The sequence below is a fragment of the Pelophylax lessonae genome, assembly GCF_965119305.1.
Source record: "Pelophylax lessonae genome assembly, chromosome: 1".
In the NCBI taxonomy this organism is placed as follows: Eukaryota; Metazoa; Chordata; class Amphibia; order Anura; family Ranidae; genus Pelophylax; species Pelophylax lessonae.
Genome location: NC_138768.1, coordinates 4,536,292 through 4,559,123, shown reverse-complemented (window position 1 = coordinate 4,559,123; position 22,832 = coordinate 4,536,292). Strand labels below are relative to the sequence as shown.

The following is a 22,832-nucleotide window of genomic DNA, read 5'->3' as shown; positions in this document are numbered from 1 at the left end:
CACAGTGCATCCTGGGATAGGACAGAACCCGAAAAAGAAACAGAACCTGCATGAACAAATCCCACCCTGAAAAAACTAATGTCAGGGAGGTGGCACTCTGTGCCCCCCTCCCCCCCACTAATTTAACACAACTTGAGGATGATGAAATGAAATGCAATCAGTATACAGAGGTTTAATTTTTCTCAGAGATATTAAAGGAACACTCCTTCAGTGATTGGAAGTGGTGATGGTGGTTGGAGTTAGAAACACTGCACATGCTGGGATATTTACAATTATGTGCTGGGGGATAGTTGCACTGCTGGCTGGTACTGCTGGTGGTTACTTCTGGCTGGTACTGCTGGGGGGTGCTGCTGGCTGGTACTGCTGGTGGGTACTGCTGGCTGGTACTGGTGGTGGGTACTGCTGGCTGGTACTGCTGGTGGGTACTGCTGGCTGGTACTGCTGGGGGGGCTGCTGGCTGGTACTGCTGGTAGGTACTGCTGGTGGTTACTGCTGGCTGGTCCTGCTGATGGGTACTGCTGGTGGGTACTGCTGGCTGGTAATGCTGGTGGGTACTGCTGGCTGGTACTGCTGGAGGGTACTGCTGGCTGGTACTGCTGGTGGGTACTGCTGGCTGGTACTGCTGGGGGGGCTGCTGGCTGGTACTGCTGGTAGGTACTGCTGGTGGTTACTGCTGGCTGGTCCTGCTGATGGGTACTGCTGGTGGGTACTGCTGGCTGGTAATGCTGGTGGGTACTGCTGGCTGGTACTGCTGTGGGTACTGCTGGCTGGTACTGCTGGTGGGTACTGCTGGCCGGTACTGCTGGCTGGTTACTGCTGGTGGTTACGGCTGACAGTTACTACTGGCTGGTACTGATGGAGGGTACTGCTGGGGGGTACTGCTGGCTGGTACTACTGGTGGTACCGCTGGCTGGCACTACGCTGGCTGGTACTACTGGTGGGTACTGCTGGCTGGTACTGCTGGTGGTACTGCACTGGCTGGTACTGCTGGTGGGTACTGCTGGCCGGTACTGCTGGCTGGTTACTGCTGGTGGTTACGGCTGACAGTTACTACTGGCTGGTGCTGATGGAGGGTACTATTGGTGGTACCGCTGGCCGGCATTACGCTGGCTGGTACTGCTGGTGGGTACTGCTGGCTGGTACTGCTGGTGGGTACTGCTGGCCGGTACTGCTGGCTGGTTACTGCTGGTGGTTACGGCTAACAGTTACTACTGGCTGGTACTGATAGAGGGTACTGCTGGGGGGTACTGCTGGCTGGTACTACTGGTGGTACCGCTGGCTGGCACTACGCTGGCTGGTACTACTGGTGGGTACTGCTGGCTGGTACTGCTGGTGGGTACTGCTGGCTGGTACTGCTGATGGGTACTGCTGGCTGGTACTGCTGGTGGTTACTGATGGCTGGGTACTGCTGGTGGTTACTTCTGGTGGGTACTGCTGGCTGGTACTGCTGGTGGTTACTGCTGGCTGGTACTGCTGGTGGGAAATTTAAGGAGCGGTGCTGGAGGCAAGGAAGCATGCAGAGCCGATGCTTCCTGTATCTCTCCTCCTCTCACAGGCAGAATGCATTTTATTTCACTCTGCTTGTGACAGGAGGACGGAGCCGAGCCGGAACTATTCAGGAAGCATCGGCTCCATTCTGACAGCTGAGCAGACAGCCAGGGCTGCTGGCTGGTACTGCTGGTGGGTACTGCTGACTGGTACTGCTGGTGGGTACTGCTGGTGGTTACTGCTGGCTGGTACTGCTGGCTGGTCCTGCTGATGGGTACTGCTGGTGGGTACTGCTGGCTGGTAATGCTGGTGGGTACTGCTGGCTGGTACTGCTGTGGGTACTGCTGGCTGGTACTGCTGGTGGGTACTGCTGGCTGGTTAGTGGTTATGGCTGGCGGTTACTATTTTTAGCACTGATTACTGTAATGATGTCACTGGTCCCCCCCCAAAAGTGTCCAAAATGTCAGTTAGGGGTCCAATCTTTTGGCCGCAATGTCGCAGTCTGCAAAAAATCGCAGATCGCCGCCATTACTAGTAAAAAAAAGAAAAACAATAACAATTACATAAATCTTTGCCGTAGTTAGTAGACACGTTTATTGCGATTTTTTTTTTTTTTTTACCAAAAATATGTAGCAGAAAACAAATTGGCCTAAAATGTTAAAAAATGTTGATTTTTTATTTTTTTTTTTGAGAATGTTATATAGCAGAATGTGAAAAATATTTAATTTTTTTTTTTTTTCAGAATTGTGGCTCTTTTTTTGTTTATAGCACAAAAAATAAAAATCGCAGAGGTGATCAAATACCACCAAAAGAAAGCTCTGTTTGTGGGGAAAAAAGGACATCAATTATATTTGGGTACAGCGTCGCACAACCGCACAATTGTCCATTAAAGTAACGCAGTGCCGAATCGCAAAAAAATAAGGCCTGGTCAGGAAGGGGGCAAATCCTTACAGTCTTAAAGTGGTTAAAGTCCCATGGGTATTGGGGGTCGTGGCAACCACCTAACAGCATGGCCGCATAGAGCCTGAGCTCCGCTCCACGCCAGGGAACCCGGGACCATATCTCCTCTCCTTACCCCGCCAGAGCCTTGAAACTGAGCCTCCCGATATCTACTCCTCCCGCCGATCCTCCGGGCATGCGGAGAAGACTCGCTGACCTGCTGCTAGTCCAGAAGCTGTCGGTCTTCTTCCCGACAATGCAGTGCGCATCAAGCCAAGATGGCGGCCGGACCTCATGCACTACAGCAAGCGTAAGTACACCTCCTACCTCCGTGACACTGGGCTCTCCCTCTGCCTCTCCTGTCCCCCCTGATGGCAACCCTCACCACTCTCCTCACCACTCCAGCCCGCCATCCCCAGCATTACGAAGCCCTGTGAAATCCAGGCCGCGGATGGATCATACCCCACAGGAGGCCTCAGACCTTTCTATGGACATTAACCCCCCACCCTCCAGCAATTCTCTGATATCAGCACGGGAACTCATAGCACTATTTCCCACCACAGGCAAGGCCCTCTCTGATATCACCATGAAGGAGATGCTATTCTCTCTCCCTAAGAGTCTCACTACACGCTGACATAGTTACATAGTTACATAATAGATGAGGTTGAATAAAGACAATAGTCCATCCAGTTCCCCCTGTGTAGGTGTGTGTGGCTGTAATCATCTCTCATACCCCTGAATGTTCTGATCCTTGAGATGTAAGTCTAAGAGTCTTTTGAAAGCCACCATACTTCCCGCAGAAACCACCTCTTGTGGTAGAGAATTCCACAACCTTGTAGCCCTAACAGTAAAGAACCCCCCACGTTGCCTGAGGTTAAAACGCTTCTCCTCTAATCGCATTGTATGCCCTCGAGTCCTCATGCAATCCTTGCGACTGAATAGCTTTTTTTCTATGCCGAGATCACCATTGAGATATTTGTAAATTGCTATCATGTCCCCTCTCAGGCGTCTCTTCTCCAGGGAGAATAAATCAAGCGGTTGCAGACGCTCTTCATAATAAAGGTCCTCCAATCCCCTAATTAGTTTAGTTGGCCTTCTCTGGACTCTCTCCAGCTCCAACACATCCCTCCTGAGGACTGGCGACCAGAACTGGACAGAATACTCTCTGCATCCAGCAATGCAGGACTGAAATCCATGATATTGGGGACAGAGTACACAAAGTAGAAAGCCAGATGTGTGACTTCTCAACCTCTTTCAACTCCCTCGTGGACTCCCACGATGCCCACCAGGATGCCTTAACCACCCTCCAAGCCAAAACAGCAGACCTGGAAGACCGTTCCCGCCGGAACAATCTAAAAATCAGAGGCATCCCAGAAACTGTCTTACCGCAACAGCTGCCTCACTATGTTAGGGATTTGTTTTTGGCCGCCATACCATCCCTATCATCTGCTGATCTCACAATAGATCGCATCCACAGAGTCCCAAAGCCATCCTTTCTGCCATCAGAATTCCCTCGCGATGTCCTCATGAGGATCCACTTCTTCCAGGTCAAAGAGAGTATCCTAAATGCATTCCGTCGCGCGGCTGAAAAACCCGCACAAGCTTCTAACATCCAAGTGCTCCCTGATTTCTCCCAATTTACGCTACAACACCACCGCAACCTCTCATCACTCACGAAAGCACTGAGGAATTACAAAATTATTTACCGCTGGAAGTACCCAGCCAAACTGTATATCACCCACAATGGGGCCACACACCTCATCTCCTCCACTGCTGGAATATCCTTCCTGACGACCGGGGGGTCCAACCTGCACCATCCCGCCCACCGCCAAATCACTTTCAGTCCAACTGGCAGAAGGTCTCCCACCGCAAGTTCTCGAAGAAAAAATCTGGGGGTAAGGAACCCTCACAACACTTTCCGGCAAGATCTGTTCCCTGAGCGTCTGCGGGTACTGTATTGGGTTTTGTTTCTTATTGTTTCACTCTTCACATCCACAGCAACAGTTTTCATTGCCGCTGGTTTAAACTTACCCCACACATCACCACCTGTTCTACTAACTCTTTTTTGGTCTGCATTTAACTGTCCACATAGTCCCTTCGTCTGCAACTACTTCTCTCCATGGTCCTCGAACAACCTGCATGCTTCTGCCTGCTTGTTCCAGTCCTTGCTCACACCACCTCTGATGTCCCCTTTACTATGTTTTTGCCGATCCACATTCTGGCTCCATATGACGTTCCCTCTACTACCCCATATCGTTTGGCACCGCTCCCATGACTATTAGGTTTATGACCATCAACGCTAGGGGCCTTAACCCCCCAGCCGAAAGACGCTCTCTCTGGCAGATGACTCAACAACACAAGACCGACATTGTCGTGGTCCAAGAGAAGCACTTCCATAGCCAAGCTACTCCTAAATGTTCACACCTGAGCTTTCCCACCAGCATCTGCCTGAGCAAAAAGAGAGGTGTCCTTATCGCCATTCATGACTCTGTCACGTTTGAACTTCAAGACTCCATCATCGATCCGGATGGCCGGTATCTAATTCTTGTCTGTACAGTTAATAATTTGCCTATGACATTGGTTTCTGTATATACACCTAACACGTACCAGAGAAAATTCTTGCGCAAACTCCTAAAGAAAGTTTCTCTGATACGTCCAGGTAACCTATTGATGTGTGGTGACTTTAACACGAGGGCGGACCCAGGCCTTGACATGTCTTCCCCCATGGGGGTTTGCTCCTTCTTTTTGGGCAATCTTTTTGGGAGGGGGGGAGGACTTGCATGATGCATGGCACTGCATTCATGCCTCTGAACAATCGTATACTTACCACTCTCCTTGTCACAACTCTTACTCTCGCCTGGACCTTTTCCTGGTCAGCAAAGGGCTGCTGCAGAGAACATCCGACTCCTCCATTCACAATATCACTTGGTCAAACCACGCGCTGGTGACTCTACAATTGGAGGGGAGGGGGTGTCCTATGTACCAGCTAGAGTGTGCAACAACGCGGTGATCCCTTCGTCTGGAACCACTTCTCTCCATGGTCCTCGAACAACCTGCATGCTTCTGCCTGCTTGTTCCAGTCCTTGCTCACACCACCTCTAATGTCCCCTTTACTATGTTTTTGCCGATCCACATTCTGGCTCCATATGACATTCCCTTTTTGGGCAATCTTTTTGGGAGGGGGGGAGGACTTGCATGATGCATGGCACTGCATTCATGCCTCTGAACAATCGTATACTTACCACTCTCCTTGCCACAACTCTTACTCTCGCCTGGACCATTTCCTGGTCAGGAAAGGGCTGCTGCAGAGAACATCCGACTCCTCCATTCATAATATCACTTGGTCAGACCGTGCACCAGTGACTCTACAAATGAGGGAGGGGGTGTCCTATGCACCAGCTAGAGTGTGCAACAACGCGGTGATCCAAAACCCCAAAATCAAAGAGAGATAACCAACCTTTTGCAGGAATTTATTTGCCTTAACAGCCCTGAAGACACAAATCCATTTAACTCCATGGAACTCTCACAAAGCCTTTATTAGCGGTATCATTCTCAAATATAGCACCCAAATGCGGAAATCCTACACAGCTAAACTAGACTCCTTGCTCTCTGAGATCCGTAATCTTGACAAACAAAACCAAGACGCTTCCTCACACCACCTAGCGGGGAAAATTTCCCCCCTCCGTCATGACCTTAGAGAATTACTCTGTGCCCGGCATGACGATTACATGACCAAACTTAGATTGAACTATTATGCTAATAACAACAGAGCGGGTAAACTACTTGCTCACAGGCTCCAAACCCATAGATCCAAAACTAAAATCCCCTTCATCATTCACCCTAAAACCCAGACCAAACGCTATAACCCCCAAACTAATGCCGACTCCTTTGCCAACTATTATGCCTCACTCTACAACCTAAACATAGACCCGACAACCCCCCAACCTTCAGAACGCGACATTGCAGATTTCCTATATAAACTCAACCTGCCCTCCCTTTCTCCCTCGCAACGCCAATCCCTAAATGAAGCATTCACTGTGGGAGAAATAGACCGTGCAATTCAGTCCCTTCCCAATGGCAAATTTCCCGGGCCGGATGGCCTTTCCAATGAATATTTCAAACTGCCTGACCCCTCATTTACTATCAGTTTTCCAAGAGGCAGCCACTTCTGGCTCCTTCCCCAAAGAAATGCTTAAGGCACACATCGTTACCTTACCCAAACCTGGGAAACCTCCCACCACGCCCTCCAACTTTCGCCCCATTTCTCTACTGAACGTAGATGTGAAGCTTTATGTCAAACTTCTGGCCAAGCGACTGCTTGATGTGCTGCTGTCCTTGGTGCATCCCGATCAGTCGGGATTCACGAAAGGGCGTCAGGCATCTGACGCCACTAGACGTTTGATAAATATCGTCCACAGGGCGGAATCCAGTCGAACTCCTTCTCTGCTCCTATCTGTGGACGCGGAGAAGACGTTTCACAGGGTCCACACTGGGGTTATATGTCAGCAGCATGGGCGTCCGCAAGGGGGGGCAAGGATGGGCACTTGCCCAACCCCCCCCCCGGAATCTCAACTTTCTTTCCCATTAAATTCCTGTGTGTTTATTTATTCAGTGTGTGTGCCTGTGCAACGGTAACCCTGTCACTCACTGTGTCTGTGTTTAGTGGTTCTTCTCAGTGGCATACCAATCCGCACCAATCCACACCCCCTCCTCTCTCATTGGCCCTGGAGAAGCTCTGCATTTTGGCCCCATTTCTGAGTCCTGACCTGGAGATGAGCTGGCTGGAGTGAGCAGAGGGAAATGTCAGTGGTGACAACTACCGGATTGGACACTGAGATGTCACAGGACTGACTGAGGGAGGGAAGGAGGGAGGGAGGAGGAGGAGTGCAGCACCCCGGGAGCAGCCTGGACATTGCCACTGTTCAGATAAGACGCCCCTTGGGTCCATGTGCAGAGGAATGTCCATAACTAGTCTCCACCAGGCTTTTGTTCCTGAATCCTGATCATCAGAGCTCTACTCAAGGCTTAAGGAAGATAACAGGAAGATGGCAGACTGCATTCTTGTTCTGCCTTTCACAATGTACAAATCTGTGCTGTAAACTTGCCCTGTACCTCAGCAGGACAGGTATGGTGAAAGTAAAATGACCGAATGTGTTAGGAATATACTGGGACTTTTCATGTGCTACATAAATGCATTTCACAAAATCCTTCTTTCTAATATCATATGTGTATGTAGAATATATCAGGGGCGTAACTACAGGGGTTGCAGGGGTTGCAATTGCAACCGGGCCCCATGCTCCAGGGGGCCCGTGCGGCTCCCCTCTGTACACCTGGATAGGAGGGGCGGCAGGGGCAGCATGTAGAGGAATCGCTGTCCCCCTTTTTCCTCCTGTAGCTGCAGGAGGAGATTGGTTCCTCTGTATGCTGCCCCCGCCACTCCTCCTATCCAGCTCACTTGTGTTCTGCTGTCTCTGGGCCCCTGTGTGCTTCCCTTGCCCCCCTCCCCTCTACTGTGCTCCCCCTCCCCCGTGCTCCCTTCCCTCTCCTGTCGGCTGCTGCAGAGGATGTGTCACAATAGAGAACCAGGAAGGGGTCCGTCAATATGTAATTTACCAGCTCCTTCCTTTTCTGAATGGACAGAGTCATAGTCAGTCACATTGTAAAAAATCACATATCATGCAGGAACATTAACCCAGTATGGTATGATGAGGGGGCTGGAGTCAGGAGACTTTGCTCTCCTTGCTCTCAATGCTGCAGCTGCACATTTGCTGCCCCTGCCGGCCTCAATCTTACTACCATCTTTTCACACCACCCTCCCTCCCATCACCATATACAGTATGTGGTAGTGAAAGAGATGATTGGGGACAATGCTGTGGCGCTCTGCAATGATTGGGGACAATGCTGTGGCGCTCTGCAATGATTGGGGACAATGCTGTGGTGCTCTGCATTGATTGGGGGCATGCTGTGGCGCTCTGCATTGATTGGGGGGCACACTGTGGCACTCTGCATTGATCGGGGGGCACGCTGTGGCATTCTGCATTGATTGGGGGGCACGCTGTGGCATTCTGCATTGATTGGGGGGCATGCTGTGGCATTCTGCATTGATTGGGGGACAATGCTTTGGCACTCTGCATTGATTGGGGGGCATGCTGTGGCACTCTGCATTGATTGGGTGGCACACGGTGGCATTCTGCATTGATTGGGGGGCATGCTGTGGCACTCTGCATTGATTGGGGGCACGCTGGTCACTAATTTTTCTGTTTGCACCCCCCCCAAAAATTTTGAGCACCAGCCGCCACTGCTCTCTCATACTACCGCCTGTAGTGTAGTGCCGCCTGTAGTATGAGGAGGCGGAGTGTCTCCTCCTGGGAACGTCTCACATAATCGTGGTGTGCGTAATGACAGACATCAGACATCGGCGCACTCCATGTCACTCAGGGCAGGCTGGATCTTCTAGAGTGGCCGCGGCAGACACAGGAGTGACAGGGTAACTTAGGACAGACATGGGTGTTTTGTGGACTAGTCTGGTGGTGAGTTATGGAAGAAGGTAACAGTATACATAATATTTTATAAATGTTACACTTATATAAATTAATGGATGTGGGGGCCTTTTGGTGGGCGTGATTTTTTTTCTTTTTTGGACCCAGGCAGCACAATGTCTTGGGCCAGCCCTGGATATGTCGCTTACTGTCTGTATCAAGCCTGCGACCTGGTCATGATCATCCCTCCACCACCTCACCAGACCCCAATTCTTGTCCCGATCTCATCACTGTACCTCATTTCCATTCCTCCCTTATATTGCTTATATCCCTGTTCCTGCACACCACTCACCTGCTTTTGCAATTGCACTTGCCTATCAGACGCCTACTCTTGTCACCATGCATGCAAGTCACCCACCCAGGGCCGCTGATAAGCAAGTACAATCGGTCCTCCTGTACCGGCCCGGCCCCCCTGTTAAGTTGATGTTAACCCTCAGCTGCCGCTGCCGTACTGTATACTATGGTGGCAGTGCCTTTGTAGCATAAGGGGGAGTTGCTGAGTTGTGATAAACGTGGCTCAGCCAAGCATTTTTAATGCCCTGAAGCAAAGTATGATCCCCTCCCTTCAGAGACTGGGCCGCAGGGCAGTATTCCAACATAACGACCCCAAACACCTCCAATGTGACCCCTGCCTTGCTAAAGAGGCTGAGGGTAAAGGTGATGGACTGGCCAAGCATGTCTCCAGACCTAAACCCTATTGAGCATCTGTGGGGCATCCTCAAACGGAGGGTGGAGGAGCGCAAGGCCTCTAACATCCACAAGCTCTGTGATGTCATCATGGAGGAACACAAGAGGACTCCAGTGGCAACCGGTGAAGCTCTGGTGAACGTCATGCCCAAGAGGGTTAAGGTGGTGCTGGAAAATAATGGTGGCCACACAAAATATTGACACTTTGGGCCCAATTTGGACATTTCCACTTAGGGGTGTACTCACTTTAGTGAGATACATACATTTACTGCGTGGAGGCGGCTCCTTCACCCAGAATCAGGTACAGGTACATCATTCTGCACTTCTAGGTCCTGGTCCGCCGGCAACCCGCTCCCCGTTGTAATTGGACACAGTGGAAGCCAATCAGCAGGTCCGGAAGATCCGATTTCTGCCAAGACTCGCCGATCATTCCCGACAGAGGCAAATGGCCATTCTGTTGGTAGGGAATTCTAGAGATCCTGTGTTCCTGCTAAGCAGGAACATGTATCTCTGCCTTCTCACAGTACAAGCACCTCCCCCACAGTTAGCAAGCACCCCCTAGGGACACATTTAACCCTTTGTTCGCCCCTGATGTTAACCCCTTCCCAGCCAGTGTCTTTAGTACAGTGACAGTGCATATGTTTTAGCATTGATCACTGTATTGGTGTCACTGGTCCCCAAAAAAATATCAAAAGTGTCACCCCGTGTCTGATTTGTCCGCAGTCCCGCTATAGGTCGCTGATCGCCGCCATTACCAGTATACACATAGTTTGTAGAGGGTATAACTTTTTTGCAAACCCATCAATATAAACTTATTAGGATTTTTTTTCTTTACCAAAAACATGTAGCAGAAAACATAAGGTCCTCAATTGATGAAGATTTTTTCTTATTGGATGTGTTTTATAGCAGAAAGTAAAAAATATTGTTTTGATTTTTTTCAGATTTGTCGCTCTTTTATTGTGTAGCACTACTCCCTTGGGAGCTGCTGGTTATGGGTTCTCCTGGGTTACCCATAGCAACAACAGAACAGTCTGGCATTTTCCAAGTGTTTTACCTCAGTCAAGAAGCAGTCCAGTATCTTTGGTTTTTATGTTTTATTTGGAACTTGGATAGGAGAAGGGAATGAGTGGGATACTCCAACTTAAAAGAACTGTGCACAATAGGCTGGGAGGACTTGAATGAAGCTGAATGGCGTTGATTAACGCTGAGTTACGCTGAATAGAGCTGGTCACGGCTAGGCCGCTGCTTCACTTTGCCCTTGGCTGTGAAAGGAATTAGTTGAGCTTCCTGAGGTAAACTGTGTCCTAAGGTAAGCTGTACTCTGAGGTAGACTGTGTCCTAAGGTAAGCTGTACTGCTGAGGTAGACTGTGTCCTAAGGTAAGCTGTACTCTGAGGTAGACTGTGTCCTAAGGTAAGCTGTACTGCTGAGGTAGACTGTGTCCTAAGTGTAGTATGGTAAGCAACGGGTTAAGTTGCTGTCTGCAAAATGTTACAATTATGTATATGTCTGGGAGCTGGGTGTGGCTGAAGTTTAGTTGCATGCGTGATGTTCAGTGAATAAAGAAGCAACCTGTACAGCCTGTCTGTGTTAATATACTACATTTTGGCGACGAGGATGGCTAGTTTTCTGGATTTACCGGCTATCGGACCGTTTGATGTTTCTGGAGACCACACTAGTCTCTCACAGCGCTGGGACAAGTGGAAGAAGGGATTTCAGCTCTATGTTATAGCCACAGGAGTGACTGCACCTGCTCAGAAGAGAGCCATGCTGCTGCATCTAGCTGGACCTCAAGTTCAGGACATTTTTGAAACCCTGGGAGCAACAGGGGAAGATTCAGACTATGAGACAGCTATGAATAGACTGAGTGAGTACTTTGAGCCAAAGAAAAATATTCCCTATGAAAGATATAAGTTTAGACAGGCTGTGCAAGAACCGGGAGAAACCACAGACAGTTATGTGACTAGGCTGAAATATCTGGCAAAGTCTTGTGATTTTGGGACTGTAACTGAGGAGATAATCAGAGATCAGGTCATAGAGAAATGCACATCTGTGCACCTCAGGAGGAGATTATTGAGAGAACCTAGTCTCACACTTACTAGTCTGCAGGAGATTGCAAGAGCCATTGAACTGTCTGAGCTCCAGGCTCTGCATATTGAAACCAAGGACACTGCATCTGTCAATACAGTCTCCAAACCTACCTATAATAATAGGAATATCTGGAGTAGGAAAGAGAGTTTTCCAAAGAGGACTTTACATATAACCTGCAGTAAATGTGGCAGAGAGGGACACACAAGTCAGGACTGCACTGTGGTACAGAATAAAATGTGCTTTGCTTGTGGAAAGACAGGTCATTTTGCAGCTGTGTGTAGAAGTACAACCAGAGATAACAAAACCAAAGGACCATCAGCACAAGTAAATGTTATAGCTGAGGATAAAGAGAGTGCTGTGAATTTATATTCTCCCTGTGTTCTCTGCAAGCTGGGACATTAACCATTAAGATTGGAAATACAGATGTGTCAGTGTTGATTGACTCTGGAGCTACATGCAATGTTATGGACTTGGCTTCTTGGCACAGTCTTAATGGCAGAGAAAATCACCTTAAATTGTGTAACACCACTAAACAGATTTATACTTATGGCTCCAGTACACCACTACAACTTAAAGGCAAATTTTATACCTCTGTTCAAACACATGAGACTGGTCCTCCATTGCAGACCGAATTCTATGTTGTAGATGGCACAGGGTCGCCTCTGCTTGGTCGTCAAACCGCAATGGCACTAGGGGTGTTAAAGATTGGCCGTGATGTAGGCAGCGCAAGAGTGAATATGCTGTCTCCTGCTATTTCTGCATTGAAAGAGGAATTTAAAGATTGCTTCTCTGGGTTTGGAAAATTAAAGGATTTTCAGTTGGAGCTTCACATTGATCCACATGTAAAGCCTATTGCACAGCCGGTACGCAGACTTCCTTATAGCCTGAGATCACCTGTTGAGCACAAACTGGCAGAGCTGCTAGACCTTGACATTATTGAACCTGTGGAAGGACCCACTCCGTGGGTATCGCCGTTAGTTGTTGTACCAAAGGGCACAGATATTCGGATTTGTGTGGACATGAGATGTGCTAACCAAGCTGTGCAGAGAGAGAGACATCCAATTCCCACTATTGAAGATGTTCTACATGCAATGAATGGGGCAAGTGTCTTCAGTAAACTGGATTTGAAATGGGGTTATCATCAGATTGAATTGACCCCAGCACCTAGAGTCATCACTACATTTGCAAGCCATAAAGGTCTTTTTAGATACAAGAGGTTGATGTTTGGCGTATCGTCAGCACCGGAGGCCTATCAACATGTGATTCAGCAAGTGCTACATGGTTGTGAAGGCACGCATAACATTTCTGATGATATAATTGTGTGGGGAACAAACACACAGGAGCACAATGAACGTCTCCGTGCAGTGCTAAATCGCTTGAAGGAGAAAGGGTTAACATTAAATGAGAAGAAGTGCACATTTCAAATGAATAAAATGACTTTTATGGGCCATGTGCTGTCTGACAGGGGCATTGGTCCGGAGGACTGTAAAATTAAAGCTGTGTCTGATGCCAGAAATCCTGAAAACCCTGCAGAAGTACGCAGTTTTCTTGGGCTAGTGAATTACTGTGCCAAGTTTATTCCAGATATGGCGACTGTCAGTGAACCTCTGAGGTTGTTAACTCGCAAAGCAGTCCCTTGGAAGTGGGGCCTTTTGGAACAAGGTGCATTTGATGAACTTAAGAGACGGCTGACTTGCGCCACAACTTTGGCTTATTTCAATCCTACTGCACACACCCAAGTTATTGTCAATGCTAGCCCTGTGGGGTTAGGTGCCATCTTGGTTCAGAGACAATGCACAGGCGATTACAGGCCTATTCAGTATGCAAGCAGATCCCTCACTGATGTAGAGAGACGTTATTCTCAGACCGAGAAAGAAGCTTTGGCTGTTGTTTGGGGATGTGAAAGGTTTTACACCTATCTCTACGGCCTTGATTTTGAAATCATCACAGACCACAAGCCTCTGGAAGTGATATATTCGCCACGCTCAAAACTATCCGCCAGAATTGAAAGATGGGTTCTCAGATTGTTACCGTACCGATTTACAGTGCGGTACAGACCTGAACCGACTAATGCGGCAGATGCACTTTCCAGATTGCCTCAGTCTTCTGCACCTGTTCATAACCTAGCAGAAGAGTACATTCGTTTTGTGGCTACTAACGCCATGCCTCAGGCATTGACACCACGGGAGGTTGAAGAATTGTCATCTGTGGATCCGGACATTGCTCGATTGAGAAAATGTGTAAGACAAGGGGTTTGGGTGGATTGTGACCCAAGTTATCACAGAATCAAACATGAGCTGAGTATTGCTGGACAACTAGTTTTACGTGGCAATCGTATTGTGATGCCTAGAGACTTACGGAAACGTACATTACATTTAGCCCATGAGGGCCATCAAGGCATTGTACGCACCAAACAAAGATTACGTGAGAAAGTCTGGTGGCCAGGAATTGACAAGGATGTGGAACGTTTGGTTTCTTCATGTCGAGCATGTCAGTTGGTGGGCAGCAAACCTAAACCAGAACCAGTAACTCACACTGTTCTACCTGAGGGACCATGGGAAGATTTAGCCATTGATCTGTGTGACATTCCATCTGGACACCATCTTTTAGTTGTTGTGGACTATTATTCAAGGTGGCAAGAGGTGGTAGTTCTCACTAAAGCTACATCATCAACTGTAATTGAGGGGTTGGAGAGCATTTTTGCGTCTCATGGGTTGCCTAAACGGATTGTGAGTGATAATGGTGCCCAATTTACTTCTCAGGAATTTCAGGACTATCTGAAATCAAATGCTATTGAACATCATCGTACAACTCCATACTGGCCACAGGCTAACGGGGAAGTGGAACGCCAGAATCGAACCTTGCTGAAAGCTTTGCGGATTGCTCATTTAGAGAGAAGAGACTGGAAAAAGGAACTGTGGCGTTTTCTTTTGGCTTATCGCACAACTCCGCATACTGTCACTGGAGTTAGTCCTGCGGAACTTCTTTGTGGTCGCAAATTCAGGACAAAATTGCCAGACATTGGGGGTCCTCCTACGAGTCAGAAACCTTTTCGGCATATTGATGAGGAAAGGAAGATCCGGGCTGAACAGTATGTAAACCACCGCCGCCATTGTCAACCTAGTGGCCTTCGACAGGGTGATAAGGTGTTGCTTCAAAATGATCGGTTTAACAAACTGGCTCCGTCCTTTGAACCTGAGCCTTATGTTGTAAAGGAGAAAAGAGGTACTCAAGTGGTTTTAGAGGATTTAGATGGACACACAAAAGTGCGTAATTTCTCATTTGTGAAGAAATTTATTGAGTCAGAAGGTTAAGTATCGGAAGATGGCGAACAGGCAAAGAGTAGTGATGATACTGCCAGTGATCCAGACTTCAATCCACAACCATCCACATCGGAATGGCCAAGAGAAAAACGAGCAACTAATCCACCGGCCTACCTTAAGGACTATGTGTATAGTCAGGAGTTTATAGTTTAAATTTCTAGTTGTTCATCCATGCATTTGTGTTAATATACTACACTAAGGTAAGCTGTACTGCTAAGGTAGACTGTGTCCTAAGGTAAGCTGTACTCTGATGTAGACTGTGTCCTAAGGTAAGCTGTACTCTGAGGTAGACTGTGCCCTAAGGTAAGCTGTACTCTGAGGTAGACTGTGTCCTAAGGTAAGCTGTACTCTGAGGTAGACTGTGTCCTAAGGTAAGCTGTACTCTGAGGTAGACTGTGTCCTAAGGTAAGCTGTACTCTGAGGTAGACTGTACTGCTGAACAACTTCAGGGCCCTTCCTGGCACCCCCTTTGTCCCTAATTTTCAGAGATAACTACACGGCACCCCCTTTATGGTTACACTGTGTTAGCTGGCTCCTTGATCCCCTGACTTCTCTCTGGAGTGGTCTCCTCTCCTAGGCAGACCCTTGAGCAGATCCCTAGGTACTCACGATACTGTTTTTTCTAAAGTCTTCTGCCCAACAGCTTCACTGGTCAGCACACTGGATCCTCTGCAGCTCAGCTCCACACCTGATTCAAAAGGCCGACTGCCTGAACCACCTTCCTCACATCTGCAGGAGGAGAAACAGCCATCCACCTCCTCCTGGGACTTTGCTCTGGCCAAAAGACACCCTGTCACATGTCCCATCACTATTTATGGCTAATCCCAGGATGCATTGCAGGAATGCCCTCCCACTGGGACTGCCATAAAACCTGATGTGTAACTGGCTGGGTTTGCTCCACTGTCCAACGAGCTCCCTCATTGGATACAGTGGGGAGACTCCCTCAGACCCAGTGAATCACACCTGGAAACATGTAACAGCAAACCTAACAGATCAGGCTCCCCTGATAAGCAGAAAGAACCACCAAGTGTGTTTTCCTAGAATCGGGGGCCTACACTAACCCAGCTTGTAATGCTAAACTAAATAATACACCTCAGGAAGTACCCCCATGGCTAACAGAAGATAGACTTAGAGCTAAACTAGAGAAACTTAACATAAATAAATCACCGGGACCAGATGGCTTGCACCCGAGGGTTCTTAAAGAGCTCAGCCAGGTGATTGCCAGACCATTATTCTTGATCTTTAAGGATAGTTTACAGACGGGTATGGTGCCAGCTGATTGGAAAAAAGCCAACGTGGTACCAATATTTAAAAAAGGGCCGAGATATATCCCGGGTAACTACAGGCCGGTTAGCCTAACATCAGTAGTCTGCAAGATTTTGGAGGGGATGTTAAGGGACCACATACAAGACTTTAGTAATGAAAACTGTATTATTAGTAGTAATCAGCATGGATTCATGAAAAATCGTTCTTGCCAAACCAATCTATTAACCTTCTATGATGAAGTGAGCTGCAACCTAGATAAAGGTAAGCCTGTGGATGTGGTGTATCTGGACTTTGCAAAGGTCTTTGACACCGTTCCCCACAAACGCTTACTGTACAAACTAAGGAAGGTAGGTATGGACCATAAGGTGAGTACCTGGATAGAGAACTGGCTCCAGGGGAGAGTCCAGAGGGTGGTGATTAATGGGGAGTACTCGGATTGGGCGGGTGTGGAAAGTGGGGTCCCCCAGGGTTCTGTCCTGGGACCAATCCTGTTTAATTTATTCATAAATGATCTGGAGGAGGGGATATCTAGTACAATCTCAGTATTTGCGGATGATACTAAACTAAGCATGCCAATATCTTCTGGGCAGGATGTGGAAACCTTACAAGCGGACCTGAACACAATAATGGGGTGGGCAACTACATGGCAGATGAGGTTTAATGTTGTGAAATGTAAAGTAATGCACTCGGGCGTCAGAAACATGAAAGCAAGCTACTCACTAGGGGGGGAACCTCTGGGTGAGTCTAGGATGGAAAAAGACTTGGGGGTACTGGTAGACAATAGGCTTGGCAGTGGCATGCAATGCCAAGCCGCTGCAAGCAAAGCCAACAGAATACTGGGATGTATAAAAAAGGGGATTCACTCCAGAATTAAAGAGATTATTCTCCCACTCTACAAGACTCTGGTCCGGCCACATCTGGAGTATGCTGTCCAGTTCTGGGCACCGGTCCTCAGGAAGGATGTGCTGGAACTGGAGAGAGTCCAGAGAAGGGCAACAAAAATAATTAGGGGAATGGAGGACATCAGCTATGAGGAAAGACTACAAGCACTGAACTTATTCTCTCTGGAGAAGAGACGATTGAGGGGGGATATGATATCAATGTACAAATACTGTACTGGCGACCCTAGCATAAGGAACAAACTATTCAGAGAAAGGGAATACAATAAGACACGTGGCCACTCACTAAAACTAGAGGAAAAACGGTTTAACCTTAAAATACGTAAGCGGTTCTTCATTGTCAGAGCAGTAAGGATGTGGAATTCTCTTCCACAAGCAGTGGTATCAGCAGGGAGCATTGATAGTTTCAAAAAACTATTAGATGGGCACCTTAAAGACCACAACATACAGGAGTATACAATGTACAACATACAGGGGTATACAATGTACAACATACAGGACTATACAATGTACAACATACAGGGGTATACAATGTACAACATACAGGGGTATACAATGTACAACATACAGGACTATACAATGTACAACATACAGGGGTATACAATGTACAACATACAGGGGTATACAATGTACAACATACAGGGATATACAATGTACAACATACAGGGGTATACAATGTACAACATACAGGGGTATACAATGTACAACGTACAGGGGTATACAATGTACAACATACAGGGGTATACAATGTACAACATACAGCGGTATACAATGTACAACATACAGCGGTATACAATGTACAACATACAGGGGTATACAATGTACAACATACAGGGGTATACAATGTACAACATACAGGGGGTATACAATGTACAACATACAGGGGTATACAATGTACAACATACAGGGGGTATACAATGTAAAACATACAGGGGGTATGCAATGTACAACATACAGGGGTATACAATGTATAACATACAGGGATATACAATGTACAACATACAGGGGTATACAATGTACAACATACAGGGGGTATACAATGTACAACATACAGGGGTATACAATGTACAACATACAGGGGTATACAATGTACAACATACAGGGGGTATACAATGTACAACATACAGGGGTATACAATGTACAACATACAGGGGTATACAATGTACAACATACAGGGGGTATACAATGTACGGTTAACAGCAAACACATATACACATCATAGGTGGAACTGGATGGACTGGTGTCTTTTTTTCAACCTCACTAACTATGTACCTAGGAGGGCGCTACATTTGATTAAAGCGCAACAAATAAAAAACTGCAGAGATGACCAAATGCCACCAAAAGAAAGCTCTATTTGTGAGGAAAAAAAAGATACATCATTTTATTTGGGTACAGCGTCGCACGACCACGGAACAGTCAGTTAAAATAACGCAGTGCTGCATCGCAAAACATGGCCTGGTCATTAAGGGGGTAAAACCTTCCAGAGCTGAAGTGGTTAAAGGAGAAAATAAAGACTCACAGCAGTCAGGGGGAGCCGGGAAAAGCTCCAATTTTTAGGACGTCTTAAGTTCAGCATAAACTTTTTGTTTAGAGAATTCGACTAAAGTTTACAGACTTCATTATTGTATGATCAGTTTGAATTGTAACTCATTTGTTCCTTTTCCTTAAAAAAATGAAGACATTAAAAAAAAAAAAGTGTCTACTATGAGAACAAACAATATATTTAAACAAATTAATCCACAACAAATTAACAGTCACAAAGTTACTTTATTGAGTATCAGAAGGACATTGGATGGTATTTAGTTAGCGGCAACAGTCTGGTCCACCCAGGATCTGAGGGCGGTGACGCGGGCGTAGACGGCGGGGGTAGATGTAGAGCAGGAAGAGCTGCCCCAGGACACAATACCGGCCAGGGTCCAGGCTCCGTTCCTCTGGCACACAAGGGGTCCACCAGAGTCACCCTGAAAAGAAAAGAGGAGACGTCACAGGAGAGTTCCTTCCAACACAACGAACGTTTCACTTTAAAGAACATTTGTTGGTCTGAGCTTTGTGCCCCCAAACATGAAATAGTTCCATCTGCTGACAGCTGTTGCTGAGTATGACAAGGACACTGAATAATAATGGACCCAGCAGTGACTGTGGGTGCTGGGATCGTATATGGAAGCAGAAAAAAGTATGGTGCTTCCAACTGAGGAACTCAAAAGTTCTTCGGAGAATGTCCCGATCCCAGCTGAATAAAAGAGGTTTTTAGAAATGTTTCCTAATTCTTTACGTAAATTGGAATTTTAAAAATTTCTTATAATTATACAGTGCTGTTACAATAGAAGAAGAAGGTTCTAAATGGAGATGGCCTTCAAAAAGGAGAAGATCTGGGGCGTAACTACAGGGGGTGCAGTTGCAACCGGGCCCCATGCTCCAGAGGGCCTGTGCAGCTCCCCTGTACACCTGGATAGGAGGGGGTGGGGGGGGGGCAGCATGTAGAGAAATCACTGTCCTCCTTTTTCCTCCTGGAGCTGCAGGAGGAAACTGGAGGAGATTGGTTCCTCTGTATGCTCCCCCCGCCACTCCTCCTATCCAGTCCACTTGTGTTCTGCTGTCTCTGGGCCCCTGCGTGCTCCCCTGCCCCCCCCCCCCACTGTGCTCCCTCCCCTCTCCTGCCGGCTGCTGCAGGGGATGTGTCACAATAGAGAACCAGGAAGGGGTCGGTAAATATGTAATTTACCAGCTCCTTCCTTTTCTGAATGGACAGAGTCATAGTCAGTCACATTGTAAAAAAATAAAATAAAATGATAAAAAATAATACAATTAAAATACCAAAAAAAAAAAACGACTGACACCAGTGGGTGAACTTCCAGGATCGCAAAGGTCAAACTTGCGACCGGCTCTGGCATTCCACCACCGTGGGAAGGCCCCAAGTTTGCAGGAAGGGGGCCCACTGCAGAACTTGTGAAAGGGTCCTGCTGTGTGACCGTAAACAAGAGTAAAGGGCCCCAGGATCAGTGGGAAGAGCCCCAGGCTTGAAGGAAAGGGCCCTGACCAGGGGAATGGGGGGCCCTTCATGGTTTCTTGCACCAGGGCCCTGAAGGTTCTAGTTACGCCTCTGTCGAAGATGTCACCTTTAGAGTCAGCCAGTACCTTGGTAACACATAAAATCCACTCCTCTGCCTAGAGAGCCCTTGGATGCTATATATAAGGAGGGCGCTGATCTGTACCCCACCCCCTAGAGCTAAGCTCCACCCTCATCACTCAGTAGTCCTGTGCCATGTCCTTAGATGGATCTAGACTTTCTGGTATTAGACTAAATAAAATGTAAAAACAATATAAAACAAAATTGTACAAAAGCCATTATATCTCCCCATTAATGTCCATGAGAAGTAATAATGTATACTAATGTAGCCCCCTCCTAGATAAGCTGCCTTTAGGTAAATTTAATTCTCTTGGCCCCCCTGTAATCAGTGACACAGCTTGTGATTACTTTGGGCTGCTTTGGTTTTCCCTGATTGTGGGTTTGGTTGCTTCCCCCTGCCTTCTGGAGGATTCTGGAATGTTGTGGGTTGGGGGAATCAAATCAACAGCCTAAATATTCATGTGGTCCCAGCCAATCCCTGGTGGAGGGTGCCCAATAGGTGGCTGGGGGACTGCATAAACAGTTAAAGGCCTGAAACAAGGGTTTTTTTCCAGAAGGAGAAATTCCCAGCCTGAAGGGCTGCTGCCCTTCTGGGCCGTTCAGCTGCACTTTTGTATTTGCTCATCAAGGTCTTAGCTTGGCTAGACCGGGGGGGGGGGGGGACTGTTCTAGTGCACATTGAGGTCCCAGCTTGGCTAGACCGAGGGGGGCTGTTCTAGTGCTCATTGAGGTTCCAGCTTTGTTAGCTCTATGGGGCCTATTCTAAAGTGATTGATGGATTTCACTGAGGATTTGATCGGTGAGATCATGGGGGAAATGTCTGACTGATATTGGAAGGAGGCATCCCAAGTATCCAGGGACATTTGTGAGTACAGAACTGTGCGTACGATCCTAGTGACTGCTGCTGCCTAGTGAGAGTTGCTACTATCTCTTATGCCTCAGTGCCAGATTATGCTCAAGTCTGGACAATTCTTATGGTGTTCTAGTGTAGTCGGCCATTTGGCTAAGATCAAGTGTAGCTCAGTTCCTTCATTACTGCTGCAATGACCCTTCTAAGAAGCTTTAGGAAAGTGAAAAGTCTCATTGGGTTTCTGCATTCTGCTTCCCTACACCCTGTCCAAGTTCAACTAATAATAACGGTTTAAAGAGGATACCCCTAGACCAATGATGGTGAACCTTGGCACCCTGATGCTTTGGAACTATATGCAGTGTAGTTGAGCATCATGGGAAATTTAGTTCCAAAACATCTGGGATGCCAAGGTTCGCCATCACTGCCCTAGACTATTCATTGAACCAAAAGAGTGATTGAAGCTGTGTGCCTGGCTGCTGATACACTAGTTTGGGGAAAGAACCTTGGGACTACCAGCGAGGCCCTTTCAGGGGTCAGCTCTTCGTTTATTTGTAGAGCTACCCGAAACTGCTCTAAGGAGCCTTGGAATCATTCGGTATGGATTTTGGTTCTCCAGCTGAACTAATAGAAATCCAAATATCATCGTACCATGCAGGAGGAAACACCGGAGGCACCAGCGCAGATCATGGTGGCCTGGATTCTGGATCCCCAGTAGCTCTGGCAGTTGGCGGTGGTCAGGAGAGGAAGAGATGCCTGCTGGAGCTTAGATGGGGTGGTTTGTGCTGAAAGAGAGAAAAGGGAAAATGCAAAAATGTTTAAAATATATAACAGCATTATCATCACATCTAACTTCTACAATTCCTGGCCTTATTAATTCTTTGCACTGAGGAGCAGAGAATGGTCATTATTAGACTTATTTATATGCAAAAAAAGGTCAAAATGAAAGCTTGTGAATTCTACAAAAAAAACACGCAGGCTATCACATAATATACACTCCACATTATTTAAAATGCCATTACAATGTGTCAAAAAAACTGCCAAGGCGGCGTTGCCTGGCGTGCGCACTGAATGGATGCATAATGGCTGAACTCCGGAGCATACTCGGCTAGTATCGGCGAACGGGGGACCCAACTGACACCTGACACATAGCCGCACCTGCCTAACCACTGCTGCCAGCCCGCTGCCATGTCCAGGAAACATAAGGAGGACAGGCGCCCTCAAAACTGACAGATTTCTTCCTCTAGCCCGCACGAGGCAGCCATCAAGATAGCGCCGCTGCTCCGGTCCCTGCCTCCTCCTCTCATCCACAAGGCTCACACATAGATCTGCCAGATGACCAATCAGGAGATGAAGGAGCCCAGGGAGAGAACCTCTCTCCTGAATCACCCTCTTCACCCAGCCAGCTGTGTGCCAGCCCTGCGAAAACCAGAATGCGTCTTGATGACAACACTGAGGAGAACAATGAAATACAAGAGGCCCTTTGGCCTACTCCACACAGATCCTCCATAGCCTCTGTGACAGGAGTCACTTTGGGCATTGGGGTTGTGGACCCCAAATTCCTTTAAAGAGGTTGGGAGACACCATGTCCAGCCTTGTGTGGCTTTCTTATGTTTAAGTCACCCTG

General features: G+C 47.6%; 1 protein-coding gene across 1 annotated transcript in view; it reads right to left on the bottom strand.

Annotated features, from left to right (window-relative positions):
* LOC309551104 (uncharacterized protein) overlaps nucleotides 1-22,832 on the bottom strand; it is a gene marked incomplete at both ends in the record, with an annotated part of 215,915 nt that overhangs the window by 84,593 nt on the left and 108,490 nt on the right. The window contains 2 exons of the mRNA XM_082251550.1: nucleotides 19,046-19,192; nucleotides 21,857-21,990. Coding sequence (XP_082107676.1) covers nucleotides 19,046-19,192; nucleotides 21,857-21,990 — 281 coding nt within the window. The remainder of the gene's footprint in view (nucleotides 1-19,045; nucleotides 19,193-21,856; nucleotides 21,991-22,832) is intronic.